At 37.5% G+C, this 26,936-nt stretch overlaps 5 protein-coding genes across 5 annotated transcripts in view; 3 read left to right on the top strand and 2 right to left on the bottom strand.

The window, feature by feature from the left end:
• aclya (ATP citrate lyase a) overlaps window positions 1–2,416 on the top strand; it is a 35,797-nt gene extending 33,381 nt beyond the window's left edge. The window contains exons 25-28 of the mRNA XM_020926657.2: window positions 183–296; window positions 391–473; window positions 745–821; window positions 1,407–2,416. Of these exons, the coding sequence (XP_020782316.1) occupies window positions 183–296; window positions 391–473; window positions 745–821; window positions 1,407–1,501 (369 nt within the window). The 3' untranslated portion in view covers window positions 1,502–2,416. The remainder of the gene's footprint in view (window positions 1–182; window positions 297–390; window positions 474–744; window positions 822–1,406) is intronic.
• The window catches only part of nkiras2 (NFKB inhibitor interacting Ras-like 2), a 179,088-nt gene that overhangs the window by 68,375 nt on the left and 83,777 nt on the right, over window positions 1–26,936 (bottom strand). The gene's annotated exons all lie outside the window — the stretch shown is intronic.
• Window positions 3,625–10,611, top strand: LOC110161617 (kelch-like protein 11). The gene is given in 3 exon segments (XM_020926402.2): window positions 3,625–4,260; window positions 5,634–6,575; window positions 6,577–10,611. Coding segments are annotated over 3 exon segments (2,133 nt in total). The 5' UTR covers window positions 3,625–3,709; the 3' UTR covers window positions 7,217–10,611.
• On the top strand, window positions 11,483–16,424 carry LOC110161745 (cytosolic 5'-nucleotidase 3). Its single transcript, XM_020926567.2, has 9 exons — window positions 11,483–11,584; window positions 12,060–12,161; window positions 12,258–12,327; window positions 12,414–12,460; window positions 12,948–13,033; window positions 13,166–13,255; window positions 13,581–13,743; window positions 14,661–14,861; window positions 15,954–16,424. The coding sequence occupies exons 1-9, from the start codon at window positions 11,582–11,584 to the stop codon at window positions 16,062–16,064; spliced, it is 873 nt and encodes a 290-aa protein (XP_020782226.1). The 5' UTR covers window positions 11,483–11,581; the 3' UTR covers window positions 16,065–16,424.
• fkbp10a (FKBP prolyl isomerase 10a) lies at window positions 16,862–26,811 on the bottom strand. Its single transcript, XM_020926352.2, has 10 exons — window positions 26,530–26,811; window positions 24,668–24,813; window positions 22,421–22,610; window positions 21,514–21,659; window positions 20,997–21,186; window positions 20,592–20,737; window positions 19,762–19,951; window positions 19,035–19,177; window positions 18,232–18,395; window positions 16,862–17,659 (listed from the first exon to the last, which is right to left on the bottom strand). Exons 1-10 carry the CDS (start codon window positions 26,730–26,732, stop codon window positions 17,480–17,482), a joined length of 1,698 nt encoding a protein of 565 aa, XP_020782011.2. The 5' UTR covers window positions 26,733–26,811; the 3' UTR covers window positions 16,862–17,479.

The following is a 26,936-nucleotide window of genomic DNA, read 5'->3' on the forward strand; positions in this document are numbered from 1 at the left end:
TTTTACTCAGTCAATTTTTGTGGCAAACTTAAACTAATCAAGACATTTTTTTTTTTTTTCATGTAATATTTTCACTTGAGTATGTTTTGGTCTGTTTATCTGTTCTTTTGCTTGAGTAACAAAATCAAGTACTTCTTCCATCAGTGCCAATAAATAATATCCATACATTTACATTTTTACAGATTAATAATCCTGATATGAGGGTCCAGATCTTGAAGGATTTTGTGAAGCAGAACTTTCCCTCGACACAGCTCCTGGATTACGCTCTCGACGTGGAGAAGATCACTACGTCCAAGGCAAGAATTATTACCTTATCCTCTCACAGCCGCTATAAATTTCTAAATAATAAAAAATCAATATTAAAGTTGCTGTGTGTGTATTTTGTCTCAGAAACCCAACCTCATCCTGAATGTAGATGGCTTCATTGGTGTGGCTTTTGTGGACTTGCTCCGGACGTGTGGAGGATTCACAAGGTTAGACTTTTATTTTTGGTTAGGTTTTTTACATATTTTTGTGCAATTATTATTATATTCCTTACATCCCTATTAAACTATAGCTAAGGTGGTGATGTATATATGTTTAAACATTATCTGTGTCATTTTTGTGGTGGATCAGTTTAGTTTGATATAAGTAGACATAGATGGATAGCTAGATGAATAGATAGCTAGATAGACAGATAGATGGATATGTGTTTTAGTTTTACCCCAAGATCAATTCTAAATCATTTTCTTCTGTTCACTACAGGGATGAAGCCGATGAGTTTGTGGAAATTGGTGCTCTGAATGGCATTTTTGTCCTTGGACGCAGCATGGGCTTCATTGGTAAGACGTCACACTGGCTATTAACATAAAGAAGACATCTTGGTTGCACTGATTGCTAGATTATTTAAATAAATGTTAACGTTTCCAGAGAGACTGACCTCATGTGGCCCATGACCTACTGTATTTTACAAATATTAAGAAAATATTTTACTCTTGGTTTAGGCAAGCGTAACACTCACAATTATGTTTGTGGTTTCTTATATTTGTAAGTATTGGAACATGGTTTAATTCTATGTTAATCCTAATGGGCATATTTTGTGTGCTGCACATTTATCTAGCCATGGCCCTCCAAAAATTTGACCCTGGGGAAGATTTTGTAAAATAGACCAGCTATAAAGCATGCACTCAAATTGTTTTTAGACACAATTTAGCTGGTGCTTTGAACTAATGATCCACCAATTTATTATAGTATCCAAATATTATAGTGAATTATAATAAATAGACCGATTGTATTAGGCTTATTCTTATAACTGCCAATTATTTTTAAAAAAGTTGATAAAGCAAACAAAAAATAAAATCAGAACATATGAGGAGTTTGTGTGTGAAACTATTGACTATAATAACCTCCTTTTTCCACTTCACCAGGGCACTACTTGGACCAGAAGAGGCTGAGGCAGGGCTTGTATCGCCACCCATGGGACGACATCTCATACGTGCTGCCTGAACACATGTCCATGTAAAACCCCCAATGTCAATGACCGCATCTGCCCAAACTGCTACTGTGAAGAACCATAGACTGTGTGAAGAATCAAGAAAATATAATTGTTATTTTATTAATGTGTAAATATATATAAAAAAGAGGAAGAATAATTCATAGTGTAGAAATGTTTATTTTGGTTACATGATTTTAAGTAATTGTATAAATGCATGAAGTTGACCGCCACCACAGTCACCCATAAAGTTGGAATATTTTCAGACATATTCCTTGTTTATTTTCCAGATATTAATAAACAGTAATATTAGTTTTGACCAGATGCTTATAACGTTTACATGCTGCTAAAAAAAGAGTAATATTCTATCATTAAAGGGGAACAGTGTTTGTGAGTATGTCTATCTTGTGAATATTGTCTAAGTCTATTTGTCTATACCTCAAACTCTGTATTTCTCTTTGTTGTGCCATTTGAAGTTCTTTGTTCATCAAACATTATAGTATCATAACAAGATATAGTGTTTATTTATGTATAGATTATATTATTAAAAATGAAAATATACAATATGGTACAAAAATATAGACCTATTATAATGTACCACAAATGGAATTGAAATTATATCTGTAATGTTTATAACATGGGTAAATTGGTGTCAAGTTTACTGTGGCCTTTTTTTGTGGAGAATTTTAATTAGCCATTCTGTGTGTAACTGTGCATAAACTTGACATATGTAGTATTGACCAAAATGCTGTTATTTCATTCAAATGTCATGTAAAAGATGGGGCATTATTTGTAACAGTGCAATTTAATTTAACCTGGATTATTGTTGGTACCTTGTTTTAACCATGTAAACTCTATGTGCCTATGTACTAATTGATAAGGGAAGCTAAATGTCACTCGTATGTGCATAACTGGATAAAATAAATAAATCTGACCAACATTGCTCATCGGACTTGTCTTAAAGGGCCCATATTACACTATTTTGATATATGCTATAATATTGTTTCCTCATCACAAATGTACTTGGAGTTGTGTTTTGTTTCATTCATACATGTTTAACACACAAACTCTATATTTAGGCTGAGTTCTTCTCTTAAACTGATTACACTCTGTTCCACCTTATGATGTAATGATGAAGTAGTGCCCCACTGTGTTTTTAAACTACATACATATTCACTAGAACTGTTTGGATAATTTCAGCCCTGGAATTGCCCGTCTCTACTGAACCAATGGTAAAAGGTAGCTGTTCACTTGAAAACTACCACTTCCTGATGTAACAAGGTGCATCACCTTGTGATTAGTCTGGGAAACTATTATTAGTCTGGGACAGACAAATAATAAAGGGTCACTCAGACATGTGTGAATGAAACAAAACACAACTCCAGGTATAATTTTGATGAGGTAACATTATAACATGACTTAAAGCTCACAAAAAGCAGTTTGGTATAGCATAACTTTTAAATTATGGATGGAATGATATATTTGTACTTCCTTGTTCCTTGCAGTGATTGTGAGGCACATGTTGCGAAATAACCGCAGCCTTAACACCTTTTTGTGGTCAATTTGCATTTAGGTGTGGTGAGCACTTTTCCAGAAACTCCAGTGCATCTGTTTTTTTGTTGTTTATTTTTATCTGACACACTTTAACAGTTTATGTAATATGTAATTTATAATATGTAATATGTGATATTTTCCATTGGTAATAGTCTGAAATGTTTATTTCTAAGGTTTCAAAAAAAATGGTTAAGCTGTCAAAGCTACTTCTGGTGGCATGCAAGAGGACCATACATTAAAAAACTGAATTACCTGATTCAGAACAGCAGTGGTTAAACCTGGCTTTCTAGCGGTGAGGATAGCGCATCACAAAATTGAAACCTATAAAAACATGCACAAGGGGCTATAGGTGGAAATCAGCTTTAGTGCTACAGCCTGGCACAATCCATCTCTCCTTGTTAAAGTTAATGCACTATATTGTGTACTGCCCCTGTCTCATGAATAAACAGATTTAATGGTTAGGCTACACAAAAGCATTATACAGACAAAAGGTTTTATTTTTGAAATTTCGTGTAAAAAAGATGATCCAGCTGCAGCCAGCTCACACTTCCGCCTTACGTCCTCATAGCACTTCCGTGTTTGCGTCCCGTGCCCACGCCCCCTCGCGCTGTCCACAACCACAGAAATCAGAAGAAGCTGCGAACAGCAAACGCGCCGCGCAACTGTCCTGCGTGGACTTTATGTATGTGTGGCTGCGTATGTCGCTTCCTCTCCTTTTCTAGTTTGCTCCATTTACCTCCCCTGCTCTCCTCCAGCCCCGGCGGCAGCGGAATGGCGACAGCGGCCCCCAACCCGGAGGACGCGGCACGGAGCAGCGGCAGTATTGGCGGCGGCACACCCAGCGCCCTCGCCGCGGATGGAGAAGCGGAAGAGGCCGAGGACTTCAGCTCGTCCTCGCATTGTTCGGAGCTGTCCCGGAGGCAGAACGAGCAGCGAAAACAGGGCTTGTTTTGCGACGTGACGCTGGCCTTTTCCAGCGGATCCGGCTCGGGGATGATACACAGCTGCGAGTTCTCCGCGCATCGGTCGGTCCTCGCAGCGGCCACGGATTATTTCACCCCGCTGCTCAGTGGACAGTTCTCCGAGTCCATTTCCGGACGGGTCGAGATGAAGGAGTGGAGCTCGGAGCAAGGGCCTGACCCAGACACGGTGGAGAGCGTGATTCAGTACATGTACACGGGGGAGATCCGCGTGAGCACCTGCAACGTGCACGAAGTACTCGAGCTCGCAGACAGGTAAGAGGTGTCATCCTCACACATACAAATGACTCTACTACAAACAGCCCTAATCCCTGGAGGAAGAGGCTCAATGTGCTTTCAAAACAGTCACAACAATAACAACCACAGCAAGTAAACAATAGCGTATAAAGTTTGAATGGCCTGTTTTCCTTTTATTGGCTGAGCTGGACATTCTGTGCCGCCATTGGACTATTGAGCACAGGTCAAAAGATCAGGAATACAGTTATGTAGTAGGCTATCAAGTTCAACAGCCTGTGTGAATGTAGGGAAAAGAAGAATGAATCAATTCTAAGCATAAACTGGTCAAAATAAATGAGAAAACTATTGGTGTTGTAAATTCCCCAGTATAATTTAAGATCAGGGGTCCTTGGGAGCACCATGGTAATGTTTTTACTGGTTACGCTGTTACTTCTGGCCTAACTGCTGTAGCTTCAGAGCATTACCTTTAACCTATCTTAAGTCTGCACCTGTGATAGAGGTGGATTTGTCAATATTTATTTGTTTCCTTGCTTGATATGTAATGTTTTGATGTTAATTAACTTTATTAACTTGATTAGATAGACTGATTATATGTGTGTCATTTTCAGTTTGTAATATGATCCAAATCCGGTTGTAGATAACCAGATGAAAGGATAGATTAACAGACAGATGAAAGGATAGGCAAACAAAAGATACAAGAAAGGGCATTAAAGCTCCTCAAATCCATCCCGGTGTCCGTCTTCACTCTCTGGAGTATTGTTTGGATGAAGTGTTCCAGCATACATCGCACACAGTCTACAGTCCTCCTAAGATATCTCCAATAATTGTTGATGTTTTTTTCTTTCCCAAGCCAGTAAATACATTTAAATATTTTACTTAGTTTGCATTCAGTAGCCTAAGTTTTGTTTGTATCCTGAATCTATTGTTTTTGTTCATTATACTTTCTATCATCTCATGCTTAACAGTCACAAGGAGCAGTGTTATTTACCTAAATGAAGAACAAGCAAATAACAAAGAACTAGTGTTTACTAAACTCGCACAGAAAACAACAAAAAACTGTAGCTTGTTTGACTGTAACAAATTTGACAATTAAAGGGAGAGGTACTGTGGAATTCTTGATGATGAAACTTGTTTGCTCAAATTGCATCATCAAATTGCATTCCTAATTAGTGAAGTTTTGTGTCATGATTCATTTACAATTAAAACGCAAGTAAATCTTCTTCTAATTGTGTGCATGTGTAATGAGGCACGAGTCCAGTTTCTTTTCTTTCTTTGTAAAAACCGGAATAACATAACAATAATAATAGTCCCAAATAATAATTTTTATTTGAACTGAAGCTCCTGTTCTCATCTTGTTTGATATAATGCTCTTTATTTCTTTACATATTTAGGTTCCTTTTGGTGCAGCTGAAGGATTTCTGTGGAGAATTCCTGAAGAAGAAACTGAGTCTAACCAACTGCGTGGCCGTGCATAGCCTGGCGCACATGTACACTTTGGACCAATTGGCTTTAAGAGCGGCAGATATGATCCGTCGAAACTTCCATAAGGTTATCCAGGACGAGGAGTTCTACACTCTTCCCTTTCACTTGGTCAGAGACTGGCTTTCAGATGCGGAGATAACTGTAGATTCCGAGGAAGTTTTATTCGAAGCTGTCGTGAAATGGGTACAGAAGAACTCAGAGGAGAGAAGTCGGTATTTTGAAGAGCTTTTCCGACTGCTAAGGTTACCGCAGATCAAACCCACGTATTTGACAAGAGTGGTGAAAAACGAGAGGCTAGTAGCGTCAAATGAAGCTTGCCTAAGATTGGTGTCCGAAGCAGTGGAGGGGCACGCAATCCGCTTTGAGAATCTTAAATCGGCCGATATGGAGCTGTGGTCATCGCACATGACATCTTTCCAACCACGCTTTGGTCAAAACATGGACGTTATAATGGTAGTGGGCGGAGTTTCAGAAGGAGGGGACTATTTAAGTGAATGCGTTGGTTATTTCATATACGAAGACAGGTGGGTGAACTTGCCACACATACACAATCATCTAGATGGGCACGCGATTGCTGCTACCGAATCTCACGTGTATGTAGCTGGTTCAATGGAGCCCGGGTTTGCAAAGACTGTGGAAAGATACAACCCGAATCGCAATACGTGGGAGCAGGTTAGCAACTTGACAACTCGTAAGCATTCGTTTGGGCTAACGTGCATTAAAGATATCCTGTATAGCATCGGAGGGCATGGGAACTTCAGTCCTGGGTTTAAAGATGTTAGCGTCTACGAACCAGAGCAAGATAAGTGGCATAATCTGGAATCCGCCCCTAAAATATTGCGTGATGTTAAAGCTAAGCGTAGAAGACAGATTTGTTTACGTAACAGCTCGTACCCCGGTTGACACGGACAACGAAGATGGGCTAAAAACCGTGACAACACGATATGATACCGAAAGTAGGCAATGGCAAGATGTAGACTCACTGCCGCTCATTGATAACTACTGCATTTTCCAGATGGCAGTGGCGTCTACAAACTTCTACCACACTGCTTCCTGTTGTCCGAAAAGCTACACCGTGCGCGACGAAATGGCGAGACAAAAGATCAGCGTTCGCATTTCCGACGAGATCCTGGAAAGCTTGCCTCCAGAGGTAACCAGCATCGAAGGAGCAGCCATTTGCCACTTTGACGAAGATGTGTTCATTATCGGCGGATGGAAGAATAGCGATGACGTTGACAAGCAGTATCGCAAAGAAGCCTACCGATACTGCGCAGAGAGGAAGAGATGGATGCTTTTGCCCCCAATGCCCCAGCCGAGGTGCAGAGCCACGGCTTGCCACGTGCGGATACCCTACAGATTTCTCTATGGATGCCAGCGTTACCCCATGCCCCAAAACCTGGCGAGGCAACGGGACAGAATGCAACAGATGCAGCAGCTTCACAGGCGCACCCTCACCCTCCGACGCCAGCTACAATCACAAATCGAGTGTTAAATATTCTCTTGTAACTTTAGGCCTGTCACCGTAACAAGTTTTGAAATAGGGCTGCACGGAATGAGAAAAAAAAGATATTCGATACTTGTTTTGTATTGAGATAACGATATTGCTGTAATATTATCTCATACTTTGACTCAGTAAGTTCAGTTAAGTAAAAAAGAATATATACATGCTGTTATTTATTAGTCAAGTTTTTATTTTGACAGTTTAACACTGACTAATTGAAGACTAAATAAGGAAAATAATTAAAAAATTTACCTTTCTGTCAATTTTACTTTGAAGAATATATTTCGATTATTGTGTCAGCCAATATTCTAAATTCAATATTTTGTTATATATTGTGCAGTTGTATTTTGAAATATGATATATTGCTAAGGAAATTATGAACAATAAATGATAATATTGAAACTAATTTATACCACCGACTCAGTAACCCTAGAGCAGTATTATCCCACTCTCTCTATATATATCATAAAATATAATTTAAAGAAAATTACCTTCTACAATCTTTAATCGTATCATAGCACAGAAAAATAGCATAAAGTTCCTAATTTTTTTTACAAAGAAAAAGTACCTAGGACAAATATTGATTTCCAAAAAATACAGTTTCATTTATCATTCATTGAACTATAAGTCAATATAGTCATTATAGTGACAGGCCTATTTGTAATATTTGTGTGACCTGGCAGAACAAAGCTGGTTCGTGTTTTCTGTTCATTCCAGTATAAATGTGTGTATTTTGCCCCTGGTTCAAAAGCCATCAGTTACATTGGTCTTACTGTCTGTTTGGTCAGTTAGAACGATATGGTGAATGTAGACATGTGAATAATAGTACTGTACATAAATCCACCAACAGAAACGTTACATGTGTTGGTAAAAATGTCATTTGTTTGTACATAAATGGTATAAAAAGCTATATATGTAACATTTATATATAAAAAGAAAGCATTCCATTATTTTATGCTTGTATTTGGGACTATTGCAGTGTCTCTCAAACTGTACTCGATGTATGGGTGAAATGTCTTGCTCAAAGACATTACAGTAGTATGCATTTCCAGACATGAAGATTGAACCACCAACCTCTGGGTTAGTGGGTGAAGTAACTAGGCCGACAGAGCATCTGTAACCCCATAACTATAAAGAAGTGAATTCATTGTAAAAGTTCCTTTGCCAAAAACGGATAAGTGAAGAAAATCATTGGAGTTTTGTAGTTTACTCTTAGGTGCGTAATCTTTTCAAAACCCAAAGTTATTTTACCACCATCAAAATATTATTCTATGCCTTTTTGGTCCACTATACTACATTATTGTTATTGATAATCTCTCTAGAAGATGGTAACAAAAAGAAAAGGTTGTGGCAATTTTCCAAAACCAAGATTTGTTTTTGCTATTGAACTCTTCAGTAACTAGCTAAATGAAATTAAGCTAAGAAAAATGCACTTAAATCACAATGGATATAATTTGAAGGAAGCTTGAAAAAGACCTGGACCCACAGTTTGAGAAACACTGGTCTAGTATCTATATCCTGCATTCCTTTATTTAGTTAAAAAAACAAAAACAAAAAAACAAAACTTAAACTAATGGCTTCAAGTGTGATTCCATAGTAGTAACACTGTGACAATCTTAACCGGTGTAGGTCTGGAGTATTTCTAACTGTACTTCATATCACAAATACAACCTGTGCTTTAACTTTGCAGTCTTACCACCTAAATGCATTAGTCTTAAAATACTGTGTACTTTCAAAATGTACAGATCTGTAACTTGTTTCTGTGTACAATTTAAAGGTGCACTGCGCAACTTTCCTATCTGATTGTCTCGACGGAGATGTGATTGCTTTGCCTGGAGTTTTCCATGCTTACTATTCCACATTAAACATACATCTGGCATTTATTCATTACAAGTGTTTCCATTGCTCAAAAATACAATTCCTTCTGTGAACGGGGGCCACTCTCCACAGATCTGAACCGTAATGTAGTGTAGTGCTATAACCTGCTTGTCTACCGTGTGATGGATAAGTTTAATCTATACTATGGAACACTCTAGACAAAGCAATAACATTTCCATGGAGACAAGCAGCTGGCAGACCCTACACTAGAAATGTTACGCAGTGCACCTTTAGCGTTATTAGTTTAGCCGCAGCTTCAAATAAGAAAATGAAAAGAGGTATGCAATTTCGCAGATGGGCACTTAATGACTTAATGTAATATATGTAAAGTAACAATTCCCTTTTAATAACGTCATTCTATTTGGCCATTGCTCTATGCACCAATCAGAGACAATGGCTTATTTTCTCATTCCATTTGCACTTTGGCAGGTTTTTTGCTCAGTGTAAAGCTAAGAAAGATGCTATGACATATGTGTTGAAGTCTGTATATGCCACAAATGGTGATGGTGGCTTTATTAACTGCACTTTGTGACAGCTAATAGTTTGTGAAGTCTTAAAGGTCCTAGATTACACGACACTGACTCTTGTGAGCTTTAAGTGATGTTGTCACCTCATCAAAAACATACCTGTAATTATATTTTGTTTCATTCACACACGTTGAGTAATCTTTTATTATTAGTCTGTCTGCAGAGTCAGAATGCTCTTTTCTACCTTGTGATGTCATGAAGTGGTAGTTTTCAAGTTCAACAACTCCTTTACCTTATCCTCCTTTACCTTTAGTTCAATAGAGATCGGCAATTCCAAGGCTGAAATCACCCAAATGATTCTAGTGAAGGTGCATCAAGTTTAAAAACACAGTGAAGCATTTCCTGCATTGCCACATGACATCACAAGGTGTTTTCTGGTTTGACAGAAGAGCTCAGCATAAATGTGCAGGATTGGAGTGTTATACATGTGTGAATGAAACAAAACACAACTCCAGGTATGTTTTGATGAGGAAACAACATTGTAACATAGATCAGAAAATAGTGTAATTTGGGCCCTTTTAATAGAGAACCATATAGGGATGTTATGTTGCCACTGCACTTTTAACTTTGCTTAATCCAATTCTTGCATATCAGACAAAATGATTGTATCCATTGTTTTGTCCATTTTCTAATCTTTAACTTTCTTGTGTTCAGAGTCTTGCAAAGTTTAATTTATTTAAAAACAGGTGTAGCGTACAATAGTGGCTTTGGCATTCTTCAGACTTGCCCTCCAAAGATGTTGTTAAAAATACCAGAAAGGAAGCAGATGTATTAAAGGGAGAAATACCAGTAAATAGCTAAAATGCAGAAATTAGAATGCAGTTTCCATTTTCTGACCAACCTACCCCACATTGCAGAAGACTGTGGAATAAGCTATGTACTTTGCTTTGCATGTGATAGTCTGACATTATGTCCTACTATTGGATGTAAGAAATGTTATGTAGTCATCACTTGCAAATAAAGATGTTTTTAAGATTGAAACCTGTGCATTATTTTAAGAAAAAGATGTATAGAAATATCTGGATCAGATGTTCTTACATTCAGTACAACATAATTAAAATGTGGGCTGCTCTAGAATATAATTTTATGAGAGTAAGATAATTTCCTTCTATAAACAAACAAAAAGTCTATTTGTTACATAGCCAATAGGAGTGCATACAGCTTTACCATTTCAAAGCTTTAATTGCATTCTAACTATTGAATGCATTTTTAAAAGATAGCCTAAATATATATATATATATATATATAGATTTATTATAAGGTAATTTTCCTGCTATAAACATAGAAAAAGTCAAATTTATGTCTAATCTAGTTAATGGGAGCACTAATTCACACCTGTAACATTTTCAAAAGATAATAAAAAGGACAACTGTTGTGCATCTTTTTTTTTTTTTTACTTATAATAATTATACACTTTACTTATAGCTCTAACTATTTAATTTTAGAGGCTATTTTGGTTCTTGTCTGCTTATAAACCTAATGTACAGTGTCTGGTCAGTTGGTCTGTTTTCCACATCTGTCATTTTTATTAGACAGCAGGTTGTAAAGGACAAGAAGTAGATGGATAGGACCCTTATGTTAGGAAAATTTGCCTTCTAGAGGGACAAGACCTGTCCCATACCTGAACATACACCATAGGCAAGAAATAATGCTGCTGCGTTCAATGTTAGGCTAGAGCTTGTGTAAATGGACCGTCACAACTCATTTGCATACATATAAAAGACAATTTAAAAAAAAGTCATCCTACTGAAATATTTAATTAACAATACTCTAGTCAAAAGTAGGTAATTTATTTTTATTGATAATGTTGTTTATGCTACGGTCAAAATGAATTTCCCAAATCTCATCTTGACAGTAGCCCTTGAACGCGTCGTCTGTAGATGATTGACCCCAGCAACAGCAACGCGCTCTCAGACTCGGATTACGGCGATCTACAACAAATATCCTCACAATGGTAACATAAACAATATTAAATGTGTCTTATTGGGATATAGATACTTCAAATAATGTACAGGAGTTGCTCAAAAGCTTGTTGGCGAACACGAGATCTTGTTTTTCGAGTGTTGTTAGCTAGCCCGACTTGTTTTTGTTTGAATGCTAAATGTTGCCAGTGACATTTTAGTTTCTGTATCCAACTTTACCTGGTCAAATGTTTTAATTGCGTCGTAACTTTTTAATCAGTTTTAACTTTACTTATCCATTGTTATTTAAATGTATAGTATGAATTAACTAGCGTCAGTGCTAGTTAGCCTTCTCATTTCCTTATACTAGAAACTAGAGTCTATGGGTTGAACTCGCAAAACACATAAAAATAGCAAAATTATTAATACTTTTGCAAAAAACAGCTGTGTATTGTTAACGTTTATATTCTTGAAATAACATACGTAAGGTAGTGACAATAGCGTAATTTATGTTTTTTCCTGTGACAGATGATCCCTCAGTTGTCCAACACTTCGGTGTGTATGAAAGACCCGGACAGAGTGCGGGACATTCTCGTGTCTATGCAGAAGGCAGGCTCCAACACACTCCAGGTCCGAGCTTTGGAACATAATGTCTTCTTTTCAGATTATGTAATACATCTGTTATTTCAGTCTAATGTATTCACTATCCAACTTTTTTAACACCAGGTGATCTCAGACTTTGACATGACTCTAACCAGATTTGCATTCAATGGAAAACGGTGTCCTACTTGTCACAGTAAGTGCCATCTCACCACACATTTGATTTAAGTCCTCTGATGTCTTGAATATTTTTGTGTAACTCTGTCTATGTGTATTTTGCAGATATACTTGACAATAGCAGACTCATCAGTGATGAATGTAAACTACAGGTAGGCTTTCTTAAAACTAATCTTTTTTTCCCCTCATACTGTACAATATATAATAAATGTATAATTAACCAATGGACTGTATCTGAAGGAGTTCAAGTTTGCGTTCACATGTGCACTCCCTCCACATCAACAAATTTATACTAAAATCTGGAGCAAAACCAGGACCAGTACAGGACTAAATCAAGTCTACAGAACATCAGGATTTGGAATTTTTTTCTGCCAAGCATTTTAGTTATGATTTTCTTTCCAGTTTTTTTTTTAATATATATTTTAATAATAGAATTCTGATTCTGTTCAAAGTTCACACCTTTAAAGTGTTAAAAAAAAGTAAAAACTAAAGTGTTAGTGACTTTATGCAGAATCATACAGGATATTTTGTTGTTGCTAGCTAAACCAAAACGAGTGTGAACACATCAAAGTCCATGCTCAAGTGGTTTTGATTCTGATTGGTTTTGTTTCTTTTTCTTAATATTGTTGTCATTCACAGTTAAAAGAACTACTGAACACCTACTACCCCATAGAGATTGACTGCTCTCGGTCAGTAGAGGAGAAGCTACCTCTTATGGTGGAGTGGTGAGTGCACAGTTACAACCTTTTCATGTTTTTAGTGAATTAGGCTATAAACCTTTTAGTTACTACCAAGAACATTTCTGTCTCAATCAATAAATTAATGACTATAACTTTATTTCTCTGTTATTTTTGTAGGTGGACAAAAGCTCATGAACTCTTAATTGAGCAAAAAATAAAGAAAGATGCTCTTGCCTTAGTGGTGCGGGAGTCTGATGCAAGGCTTAGGTAAGACTTTCCCATCTTCAAATTACAGTGGGTTTTTAAAGCTGCACTATGCAACTTTTCTGGGGTCTACTTACTCACTATGCTACCTACTTGTCTCCATAAAAATCTTATTGCCTTTTCTGGAAGTAGATCATAACAATGAATATTTTGCAAGGTTTTGACCAATAAAACACCTTTAACTGGACAAATGCAAGATAGATGATATTTTCCATCCAGGCACAGCAGTAACATCTCCATGGAGACAAGCAGGTGGCATCCTCTGTCAGCAAATGTACGTTGTGTATCTTTTAAATACCATGTCAAATTAATACTAATATTTTGACAGGGATGGATACAAATTTTTCTTTGACCACCTGCACGAGCACAGCATCCCCCTGCTCATCTTCTCGGCCGGGATAGGAGATGTTTTAGAGGAAGTGATTCGGCAGGCTGGAGTCTTCCACTCCAACGTCAACGTATTCTCCAATTATATGGACTTTGACGAACTTGTGAGTAGCAACTGATCTGACACTGACACTCAATACCATCAAAACCTTATAATACATGTCATATCACTATATTTTGATATTTTGAGAAGACCTTCGATGTTTTAAGATATTTTTGCAGAGTTTAATTTCTTTTTTATATTTGAAAACATTGTGTCCTTGGGCAAGACACTTGATCCCAGCTCGTCCCTTGAGTGCCTAAAAGGGAAAAAAGAACTATCTAATTTTTATCATCTTAAAAATGTTAAAACAGATCTAATTAATTTTAGACAGTTTGCCGTGATCCAAAGTTATTCCTCACTTACCTCATGTATTCCAAGCTTCTTAATTATTCACTGCGAAGAGTTTATAAGCACTTTTCACAGCTCTGAGACCAGAGTGGAGTTTTGCAGTGACTGTGATGTTTTATCAGACAGATACTTTATTAATTCCAAGGGAAAATAAAATTTTGCTGCAGCAAACTGTTGCAGATTTGTGTGAGGGCAGTTTGAGGAGAGGAAGAGCCAAAAGTGTCCTCCTCTGTGTCCTGCAGCATCACAACAGTGTCCAGGGAGAACCAGATGAACACAACAGGAGAAACTTTGTTCTTCTGCCACTCTGGTGTTTCGGTTGGCGATGAAATGGGCCATTCCCTCAAAATGTTTCCTCCGGAAGATCTTCTGCCACATTTGTTGTTACATATGGTGTAAAACGCCTGTAGCATCTCAAATGCCCATAGCTAGCCTCTTGCATGGTCTCCATGGATATGGGGAAAAACAAACAGCTCATTTCACAAAATCCAACAGTTCCTTACTTGTGTCGTTTGAGCTGCACATGCTGCACTTCTTAGTTTGTTAAAATCCGATGACAGGATGTTAAAAACTGTCATGGCATCTTACCTGGATAGCGGCTTTATCTGACTGTTGCGTGTGTGTGTTCAGGGAGTGTTGCAGGCATTCAAAGGAGAGCTGATCCACATCTACAACAAAAGAGAGGGGGCGCTATTGAACACGGGACACTTCAGGGAGCTGAGAGCACGACCAAATGTGCTGCTGCTTGGAGACTCTCTGGGAGACCTGAACATGGCTGATGGGGTCCAGGACATGGAGAACATCCTCAAGGTCGGATTTCTCAATGACAAGGTAAAGGACAGTCATGTGTATTGCTGTAATGTATGAGGTCAGAATACATTGGTTTAAAATTTAAGTAATAGAGCATATTTGTATCTTGTTTTTTTATATAGTAATGAAAAAGTTATTTGACTGAATCTCATGAGTAGGCTCTATTGAAATTCACATTCATCACTCCAATCAGAAAATCCACAACATATTGAACTACTACCAGATTTTTTTTTTAGTTGAGTCTACAAAGTTGCCATGTGCATCTTATGGGGTGATTCTTTTATCATATAGTATGTGCTTATAGAGCACTATCTGAAAAAATATACTAACGCACTTTCACTGTTGTGAGAAAATGATTACAGGTTAGCTAACGCAGATGATGATTTAGTCCTGACTCCCTTTATCACAAAAGTTTCCAATGATTTAGTTTTCCCTATTTATCAGTGACCAACTTCTACACATTATCTGACCTGGAGATCAGACCAAGGGTCTAAAGCTTTACAATGAATACTGTTAACAGAATGTACACAACAATTTCTAAATAGCTTAACATACAAGGCAGGGAAAGGGCAAACTGAGATTTTTTTTCAATCAAATAATGAAACATGTGAAAGGGCCCATATGATGCCATTTTCTGATTTTGTTATCATATAGTCATCAAAAGCATAGCTGGAGTTGTGTTTTGTTTCATTCAGATGCTTAATGCACAAATCCTGCATATTTAGGCTGAGTTCTCTCAAACAGAAAACACTCTGTTCCACCTTGTGGTGTAATGTGCTAATAGAGGAAGTGCTCCACTGTGTTTTTAAACTCCATACTCCTGGAATTGCCGATCTCTGCTGCATAAAATCACTACTACATGGAATAGGAAGGTGGAACAGTGTATTTGGAGCTTTAGAGATGTAGACAGACTAATAATAAAGGGTTACTCAAACATGTGTGAATGAAAAAAAAACAAAAGTATGTTTTTGAGGAGATAACATTAGGACATGGCTTAAGCTCACAAGAGTCAAGTTTGTATGATATAGGACCTATAACAATACTAAAGTTTTTGACCATACTTTTGGATTTTGTTGCAAAGTTGTCTAATTATATTGTGTGCCTTTTTTCCAGGTAGAGGAGAGGAGGCAGACATACTTGGACTCTTATGACATTGTCTTGATAAAGGATGAAACATTAGACGTCCCCAATGCCATTATCCGCTTCCTCACCGGGCAACAGTGAAGACAACATCCCTGTTTATCCCTGGAATTCTTTGGGTACATTTACCTCCATTGCAGACCTGTTCTGAATATTGTTATGGTTTTAAATTGTTATTTTACAAATTCTTATAAACGCACAAACCAGAAAAAGCTACTCCTACTCATTACCATGGCCTTTTTTGCTGTAAAAGAAGACCGAAGAGGTCATAGAATACTTGTAGAACTTGGTACTAATGTGGTTAAAATGTTTTGTTTACATTTTAAAAACAGATTATTTGGTTAAATAGTTTTCATAAAAGGGAATAGTAACACACAGCAAAAGAGACGGTAACTGACTTTCTGTGAGAGTTTCAACTTTTACAATAAAATGTTCTTTTATCAAGTCTTGTTCTTATTTTGTTTTAAAGGAGCATCATGTCACTATTCTCAGGGCATATTCATGGTCAGGTCTGTGGAGAGGTGACCCCTCTCACAGTGACAATGTGTGTTATTCAAGGTTCTTAAAAATATAGAGACCTCTAATTGAATAAATGCAATGTAGATTACAGACAAGGCAGTAACGTCATGAAGACTAGCAAGTGGCAGATCCTCCACCAGAAATATTACAGAATAAACCTTTAAATATATTTAGCTTCAGTAGAGAGCAAAGTTGTTCATTTGCATGAGGAAGAATGTCAGTACACTAATTGGGAATCTGTTAGTTAAAAGAGTATCCAATATTTTTGATAGAGTTCTCAAGCACATAAGTGGTAGCTTGAGAGAGAACGAAAATAGCAACCTTAATTTTGGGAAATAACACACAAAAATGTAGAGCGCATGTCATTTCTGTAATAAAACATGTTTATCTTATATATTAACATTGATTCAAGTAACATAAAATTGCATAATAGTCTCTAACAAATCTTCCTAGTGGCTTCAGCAGAATTCACAACAGACTCTTGTTTAACTTGACAAGAGTTAAAAGGAATGTCCAAAGGTCCAGCCCAATCTCTAAAATGTAAAAGTCATAATTTCAGATGAAGGAATGAACTGTTTCTGTAAAATAATATCCAAACCAAAAACAGCAACACATGCCAACCCTTATAATTATTTTGTAAAGAATGGGTCCTCAAACTTGCTATATTAATGTTATAGTTTCACAAATCATCTGCATTTTGATAGGTAAAAGGCAAATTCAGGTTGATGGAAAATTTTGTATGTTACCATAGCAATTAATTATTTAAAACCTTCAAATTTTCAACCATCATCAACCTGAAATCCATCATTTTTTTGTTGTAATTAGTTCATTTGAAAGGATATAAATTATAAGTATTTTTTACTTTTTTTTTTTTACTTTAAATCTTCATCTGTTTAGTGGTACCGTATGGGCGTATTTTGACAGGTCAGCGCCATTAAGGGTCATTAAGACTTCATCTTTGGTCCATTTTCTGAAATATTTTAAAACTCGTCCCTCTGTGGCACTGTGTCATCTTTGAGTTGTACTTCATCCTCTATAATTTTTCCGTCTCTGTTGCTGTCCTGATTATAAAACATGTCTCTTATGACACTTTCTTGGTCCACTCCGGGTCGTAGGCGTCCTTTGCCCTCACGAACTTGGAGCTTGATGAATTCTGAAAACTGAAAATACAAAAGAACAAAGTTTAGAGCTGTTTACACTAACAATGTCTTCCAGATATACATAGGTCATGGGTTTATTTTTCTTGCTATCAGTGACATTTTGAAGACATTTCACCATTCAAATGATTTATTTGTTTTATATTGTTAATTGCTATGGTAATGGTTCTACTTTTTCATCATTCTGAAACCCATAGATAAGACCACGTAGTCAAAAAAAAAAATGCTTATTGTGTTCACATGTTTACATAGTTTCACAAAATATTAAAAGGTGCTCTCCATAACTTTTCCTTGTGGTTGGCATGGCATGGTGATGCTATTACATTACCAAGAATGTTACACAGTATGGCATTAAACCTATCTCCATGCATGTGCTATCAGGCCATCCCTCGATTGCTGATTAAATTTTATTTTGTAAAGATAAATAAGAATGGCATTTGATATTAATTATTCCTGGTCTAACCCACATGCTTTGGGCTGTAGACAAAAAACCAAAGCACATCACTGATGATTAAAATCTCAATCTCAATTAAATTTGATTAATTTCACAGCCCAAAGAGCCAAGACCTCCTCACCTCCTCTAGAGGCACCTCTTTGTCTCCGTTCAGGTCCATCGCAGGAAACAGAGGCTCAGGTCCATCCTCCAACCACACAAACATGAACCCATCAGGGACACCCTTCTGTAACTGCACCAACTCCAACTCAAACAGCAGGACTGCACTGGCTGGGACCCCTGACGCTGCACAGGGGGAGAGAGGCACAGGCAGAATTGTAATTTGTTTAGAGAATAACAGGTATATATGTCCCCAGTCTGAATTGGCAGAATAGTCAACTTGAATTTGAAGAGCTTCAACTTTGACAGACAAAAATAGCAAGTTGTTAAAATGTGTACTTTAACTATTAATAAAAAATACTTGTGTATATTTTGTGTAAAGATTTTATGTTTATGTTATAATTAAAAACTTAATTTGAATCTTGCGCCAAAGATCCTACAACTAACAGTAATTCACCACCATAGGTAAAGTTCTTGTGTGTTATGTAAAAAAACAAAGGGGCATGCATTATTAAACTGCACTAAAAATTATATTTTGTTTATCATCATTATCATTTATCATATGTAGCAAATGCTTGGCAAGTACACCGCTGTGACTATCACTACTACAGAATGCTAAGGGTTTGTAGTTGCAATTTGTGTCAGTATATAGCATTATAAAATGTATTTTGTACAATGTAATATGATAAAAACAGAACATGGTATTCTTAAGATTAATTTAAGAACATATATATTCTTTGAAATGACTACTTGATTTGAAAGAAATGTCTTAGAAAACAGCATTTAGCCAAGAATATTATTAACTATAGTATGTTATGTACTTACCTTCGTTTTCCCCGTGGCCCCAGTGTGGAGGGATGACCACCTCCCTCCTCTCCCCCACACACATGCCACTCAGACCAGTCTCCAGCCCCGAGATCACAGCGTTCACCCCCAAAGTCGCGATCGAGGGAGAGTCGTACTGGTCTCTGTGAACACAGACGTAAAAATAATCAGGAAAATGAACAAGAAATATAGACAAAATGAGAGAAGCACTGATAAAGTTAAGTCATGCATAAGTATGTGCCTTCACAAAGATACTCTGCTTGATAAAGTCTTGGAAATTGTCCTAGCATGATGATATATGTATATATATATTTACTGAGTTAAATAAATAAATACTACATTTCAAAAGAAAAGTTAAAACTACAAGTATATGATTTTCACAGAGAAGTTGACCGTAGACCTTAGAAGAAAGCTTTGTAAGGACACACATTTGGTCACACATTTGTAACATAATAATTTGTTTTTATAGTTAGCCTCAAAAGGCACAGAATTCACTGGACTGTCTTATTAACTGTAATTATTCAGACAAAAGACCATCATTTTGTTAAATAAATATATCACAAGAAGAAAACATTTTCAACATCTTATTAAAACTGTTTGCACAGTTTTGTATTTACTAAGTGTCTGTTATCAACAATCTGTCAGAGAAAGAGCAAGCAGTGATTATTACATGCAAGAAAGAGGCCGAGGAAGCATTTGTGCAGAGTGAACAGCAGAGGGGGCTCACGATGAGTACAGCAGAGTCCCGTCCATCAGGGAGCAGTTGTAGCGGTACTGGAGCCAGTCGTTGGCCTCGCTGGTCTCTTTACAGTCTGGAGGTTTCAGGACAGTCCGGATCTCCACTGGGTCTTTGGGATTATGGAAGTCAATAACGTGAATGTCAAAAACCAGGACCGTCCAACTGGGAATGAGGTTTTCTGTAGTGAAAAAGGAAATTATATTATATATAGTTGCCTTTGATAATTTAAAGGTGCAGTATGAACATGTACTGGTCTGCCCCTTGCTTGTCAGCATTATTTTACCAGGAAAATTCTTGCCATGGTGATAAGCAGATGACACAACCAGGACAGGTCTGTAAAAGCAACTCTGCTCATAATAAAAATGCTTGCCTGGAAAAATCCAGACTCATCGCCGTAGCAGGGGCTGATATAAATATGGATCTGTATAACAAATACTGAAAGATATCCTTCTGGATTTCCAGGTGATAAAAATGCATATTTTTCTACACAAATCTGACTCTTATTTGGTCTGGTGAAGTGCCTCTTTCTGCTGGTTTCCAGTGTAGTTTTAACTGCCAATTTCCATGCAATCATGCAGGTGATCTGTCCCCTCCAGAGAGTTAAGTTACACAGTGTTGCCTATAGCCTAAAGTTAAAAAGAAGCTAGCTGAGCAAACCACACACTTGAGAAAAATACCATGCCTTCCTATTGCAACTAGTAAAAAAATCTCATTAAAAGATTCAAAGCAGGCTTACATTTGCCTTCTATCTATTTCGACTGTGGTATAAAAGTATAAATAAATTAAATGAGTGAATATGTTAATAAAGTGATACTGACCCACTCCAGTCTCTCCATAGGCCATGTGAGGAGGGATGATGACTCTCCTCTTCTCTCCGATGCACAGACCCTGCAGAGCCTGGTCCATCCCTCTGATCACGTACCCCATCCCAATATACGTGTTATAGGTGTTGTTTCTCTGATAACTGGAAACACAGCCTCTAGTTAGTATAATAGCCTATAATAAAATGTAATGTTCATTGGTAATTAGGTTAAAAAAAAAAAAGAAAACATTTGTTTTTGTTTTTATGATGCCTAGACATAAGCATCAAATTGAGAGATTGTGAGAAGACTGTATTGTTTATTTTAAACAGAATAAATACTTACTTCTGTGTACCAACAGAAGTACAGAGACACGGTAACCAATTCATTTAAGCACTTGTTGTCCATAAATACTATATTTACCTCGAATCAAAGGGGGTCCCGTCCTGAAAAGTCCCATTATAGTGATATCGGATGAAGTCTCCAGTTTTGGTTCTTCGGCTGCAGAACTTTGGGACCTCCTTCACTGTTACAGTTACATTATCTTTGGAGTTAAACACGTCGATCATCAGCACCTCATACACCAGAGAGGCCTGAGGGGGCACTGTGGTTCCTACAATAGTAGAGCACAAGAGAGAAATGAACAAGCCTCCAAATATGCTCCAAATCTGGAATTTCTATCTAGTATATTTTAACCAGGCCTTTGGCAATTTGAAGCAAAGCATTTACTATGACATCTGCTGAAGTAATTTGCATTTGTTCATAACTTTCACATACATACTGGACCAGGTAAATAAATCCAGTTATAACTACCCAAATAGTAATTAGCCATTAGTAATTTATTCAAAGTTACAAAATGATCTCAAATAGCTTTTTCCCCATTGTAAAAAACAAACAAACAAAAAAACAAAACAAACATAATTTGGTATCACATATTTACCAGTGACATTCTCTCCATAACCGAGAAAAGGGGGCACGATGACGACCCTCCTCTCCCCCACACACATCCCCAGAAGCCCCTCCTCCATCCCCGCGATGAGCTCACCCTGCCCCAAGTACGTGTCATAGGTCGCATTCCTTGAGTAACTATAAAACAGCACAATATAGTAAGACCAAATGTGTGTTTCTATCACTTTTAATAACAAAATAGTTTGGAGAAAAAAAAAAAAAGCATTGTAAAAAAGTACAAAAACTGCAATCAAAATAGGACCTAAACAGGATCATACAATGTCTGAACTAAGAATCGGATCTTAAATATGCACTACGTAACTTTTCGGGTGGAGGATATGTTGCTTGCTTATCTCCATGGAACCGTTTTTGCTTTCCCTGAAATGTTCCACAGTATGGCAATAAACTTATCTATCTCTATGCAGACAACAGGTGGTGCCTTCAGGACAAGTTACAGCTTTTCCATAGAAAAACGACTTCTCTCACAGAATGCAAGGTATTTTTGACTGAATCTAAGATATATTTGCCTGAAAAAGTTTACAACTCTATGAAACATTCCAGGCAAAATAATAATACCCCAAGGAGACAACCAAAAATGTTACTTAGGGCACCTTTAACCAATAAAATAAGACCTATAACATATAAAAGAAATAATAATAATAATACAAAGTTAATGAGACCTTGAACTGCAATCCACTACAATGTTAGGTATGTAGCAAGAAGGTATTTTTCCAGACTTTTCAGTAGGACTAAACTAGACTAAACCAAGACAAACAAAGAACCAAATCAGTTCTTAACCAAGTGCAGTCAAACTAAATCAGTAGTATACCACCAGAAGATACCCATGTACCTCCAGTTTTATGTGTAAACAATTTGAGAATCACCTCACCTGTTCTTACCTGGAATCGAAGGTTTGTCCCGTCAGTAGCGTCCCGTTGTAATGGTAACGCACAAAGTCTGAGGCGGTCGCAGATCGGATGCAGTTTTCCGGTTTGTACAAAGTTCGGATTTGGACCTTATCGTCTGGGTTCCATATGTCCAGAAGGAGGACGTCATAAACCAGGGTAGCATTGGGAGGGATCACGCCACCTGAAAAAAAATAAAAATAAAAATCATTAAACTTTTTTTTTTTCCAGTTTTGAAATTATACATAACAAAAACAAAAATAAATATGGCATTACTCGGCCTGGAATGTTCCACAGTATGACATTAAATCTACCTTACATGTATTCAATTACAGGTGGTTTTATAGCTCAAAAATACCTCAAAAAACAGGCATTCTGACTATGAGCGGGGTTGTCTTTCCGCAGATCTGACCCATAACTTGGTCTGGTCTGGCCTCCATGAAGATAGAAAGGTTTAATGCCATACTGTGAAACTTCCACACAAAACAATAACATCTCTACAGAGAAAAGCATTTCACAGACGTTCCACCAGAAAAGTTACACAATGCACCTTTAAAATATGAACTCTGAACAGAAAATTATTATTAAATCATAAATCACATATCTTATTGCAGTGCCTGTTAGATAAATCGAAATTAGATAGTCAGTTGAGGATAAGACAACTTAAAGCAGATAATCATAGGATAGAATAACTGTAGAATTGTATTGTTTCTTGCTGTTAATGACAAAAACATACTATAGGAAATGCCAAGGAGAAAGTCTACCTTGTGGAGTATTCACTCCATTTTTTAAACCAGTAGTTGAAGATGTTAAAAATTACTGGTGACAGTTGCCAAAGAAAATATAAATTCCTTTCCACAGAACTTGGAGCATCGATAGGAGAAGTGAAGAGCAGCAACAAAGAGAAACTAAGACTTGCACATCTGCAACAACCTGGACTAAACCAGGAGTAAACCAGGATTAACCAGGACTAAACCAGGACTAAAACTGGACCTAACAAAGTCTACATTAGGACTTAACTGGGCTCAAACCAAGGTCCAGTAAGTACACATGTGAATGCACCCTAAACCATGTCGGGCACTGTAGCTCAGATCAATTATAGTTAGATCAGTTAATTTCTATTATAAATAGGGCCCGACCGATATATCAGTTGGATGTTACCTCATTATGAAGCTTAGACTCTCTATATTACGTCAATTTAATCTAATTTACAGACAGATAAATGTCCTAATATGTGGCGGCGCATCAGTATTTATCGGAGGAGTAATTTGCCTGTGTGTAACACTGTACTGTCCCTGAACGCACCCCAGTATCACGTCACTTACTGACTGACTGACTTTGTTTACTGCTTAAAATGTCACGCAAAAATGCCATTAGGCCATCCTACTTTCTTTAAATGACAGGCAGACAGAGGCAGAATGACAATAAATATAGAGAAATAAACAAATTTAAAATCCAGGGGAGCCAGACCTTTTTTAATAATCAGTTTAAGATTTACAGTGAATTTTTATGTCACTAAATATATCGACTTTTATATCGGCTATTGGTACCTCCAACTCCGATTTTATCGGTATCATATCGGCCGCAAAAAATAAATAAAATAAAATAAAAAATAAAAAATCCATATCGGTCGGACCCAAATTATAAATCCCATAACATATTTGTATCAAATATATGCTTTTCAAAACTTGTGATGTGCACATAGACTGTACATGTAAAAATGGACAGCGGATTACGCTAGCCACCGCATTCTGAATAGCTAGTGAGCATGGGGGATCTTCTGGCTCTAATTGACTTTACATTGAAAATTTGTCACTTTTCTCTCTGTAACTGCTGCTTTTAGTCCTGTCATTTTGGTCTTAAAATGTTTGTATTACCTGCTCTACATGATCCTGGTATTTTTATTTTACTATTTTGTCCTTAAATGAATGAAACTCAGCTCCAAATTCACCCCTGTAAAGGCTTGACCCCTTAGCTTCATTTGACTCGGTGATGTAACACACCCTCAGTCCACTTCTTTATACAGTCTATAGATGTGCAGAAAATTGCCATGTTATTAAATACTTTGTGCTTCTTATAATCTTACAATAATCTTACTTGTAATCACTCTTACCTGTATTTGCTTAGTTTTTACCAATGTTTAGAAGATTCTTGGATTGCATATTGTCCTGTTGTTGAGCTACAGAGTCCAACAAAATCCTCGCACTTGTGAATGAATAAAGCTTGTGTACGTTTGAATACCTGCTCCGACCGTCCCGAAGGCGAGATGCGGCGGGACGTAAATCTTCCTCCGCTCGTTCACGCACATGCCCTGAAGTCCTCTGTCGATGCCGGTCAGGAGGTTACCTGAGCCCACCTGGGACACGATGGCTGTACTTCTGTCATGACTGGAGCAGAGGAGAGAGAGAGAGAGGGATGAGAGGGATGAGAGAGGGGGAAACAGAGAGAGAGTGATGAGAGGGGAGAGAGATGGATGGAGAGAGAGAGCAACAGAGAGAAATGAAAGAAGACAGAGAGAGATAGAAGGAGAGGGGGAACAGAGAGAGAGAGAGAGATGAGAGAAGAGAAAGGGAGAAAGACACAGAGAGAGAATCAAAGAGAGAGAAAGATGACAAGGAGAGAGGGGAGACAGAGAGAGGGAGCAGGCAGAGATAAGGAGATAGAGATGGGGAGAAAAAGATAGATAGATAGGCAGACAGATGGCAAGAGAGAGAAAGATAGATAGTGAGAGAGGAGAAAGAGATATGGGGATAGAGGGGGAAGAGAGTAGAGAGATTGAGAAGTAGAGAATTAAGAAAGAAATGGGAAAGAGAGATAGAGAGGGGGTGAGAGGAGTGAGGAGAGTAGATAAACAGAGAGAGAGGAGAGAGAGAAAGATAAGATAATGAGAGAAAGAGAGGAGGGAGAGCGGCAGAATAGAGAAAGAGGAGAGGGACAGAGCAATGAAATGTTATAGTGCTATAAAGTGTACAATTTCCAGCCACATCAGCAGCATACAGCAGCACTTAACTCCCGAACAGCAGGTCTATTTGACTCTAAGAATGATGGCATATGCATTCTTTCCGCTCCAATTAAGCTATAGGCGACTACTGCATTACTCCTCGTTAATTGGTGGCGGTTACAATTTCAAACAGATGAAAACCAAAGAGAGATTTATGGATGTAGTAATGTCAGCTCAAATAAGAAAGAGTAGGCCTGTGCAGTGTGAACAGAACAGGTTTTGTGCAGTTCTAAATGGTGTCATTTGAAACGGCAATCAAATGCGTAATTACTGTCAAGATATCATCATTTCAGTCTACGTCATCTCCTTTCGTGGGAAACTTTTTTGCTTTAAACCTCAATTAACTCCAATAGGCTATTACATACTTAGCTTTAAAGATCCTATATTACAGAAAATGCATTCTTATGAGCTTTAAGCCATGTTATAATGTTGTTACCTCATCAAAAACATACACAGTTGTGGTTTCTTTCATTCACACGTTTGAGTAACCCTTTATTATTAGTCTTTCAACATCTCCAGAGCTCAAAATGTTCTGTTCCACCTTGTGATGTCATGAAGCGGTAGTTTTCAAACTTTTGTTCATAAGAGACTGACATTTCCCAGACTGAAATCATCAAAATGATCCTAATGAAGGTGTATGGAGTTAGAAACACAGTGCAGCGCTTCCTGTATTACTGCATGACATCACAAGGTGGAAGGAGTGTTTGAAGTTTGAGAGAATATATGCAGGATTTGTGTGTTAAACATGCATGAATGAAACAACTGAAACACAACTCCAGGTATGTTTTGATGAGGAAACAACATAACAGATAAGAAAATAACGCATGGGTCATTTAAACAAACTACATTTGACACTTCAGAAAATGACACTTAGTTCATTGTTTACAAACTGCAACAGCTCACTGAAAATTATAATGGCATGCAACTGAAAATATGTTTCAAGATTTATTCTGTTGTTATTAATAATAATAATAATAATAATAATAATAATAATAATATCTATCAGAAACATCTTTATCGTGGGCTCCCACTTTCTAAAGGCACAGCTGCATCCACCCCTGGGCAACAGTAGCATCTCTCAATCCAACAGCCCGGTCCTCACCTGGAGTCGAACTGCTTCCCGTCCGCGTACAGAGTCCCGTTGAAATGGTATCGTACAAAATCTTCGCTCTGGACTTCTCTGGGACAGCGCGTGGGCATGAAGTAGCGGTCCACTTTCACGTCCACGAGTGCCTCCGTGTCTAAATCACAGTTTACGTACAAAAGATGCAATAAGAATGAAAGAAGAGACAGAAACAGGTCCATTTGGGGACTGTGAAAGGCCAGAAAAGCCCATCAGCAGCGGGACCCGAGCAGGAGAGGAGTGAGCGAGAAGTGGACCGCGACAAAGTTTGGAATGGAAATGCAATGATTTGTCAAGTGTGCGTAACGGATAAAAAACTTCCGGTCATGATGGCAAAATAAAAGCTTTCCTTTGTTAGCCACGTTGTTTATATACTGTAAGTCCTA

The sequence above is a fragment of the Boleophthalmus pectinirostris genome, unplaced genomic scaffold, assembly GCF_026225935.1.
Source record: "Boleophthalmus pectinirostris isolate CB_2022bp ecotype Guang Dong unplaced genomic scaffold, ASM2622593v1 HiC_scaffold_17, whole genome shotgun sequence".
Lineage (NCBI taxonomy): Eukaryota > Metazoa > Chordata > Actinopteri > Gobiiformes > Gobiidae > Boleophthalmus > Boleophthalmus pectinirostris.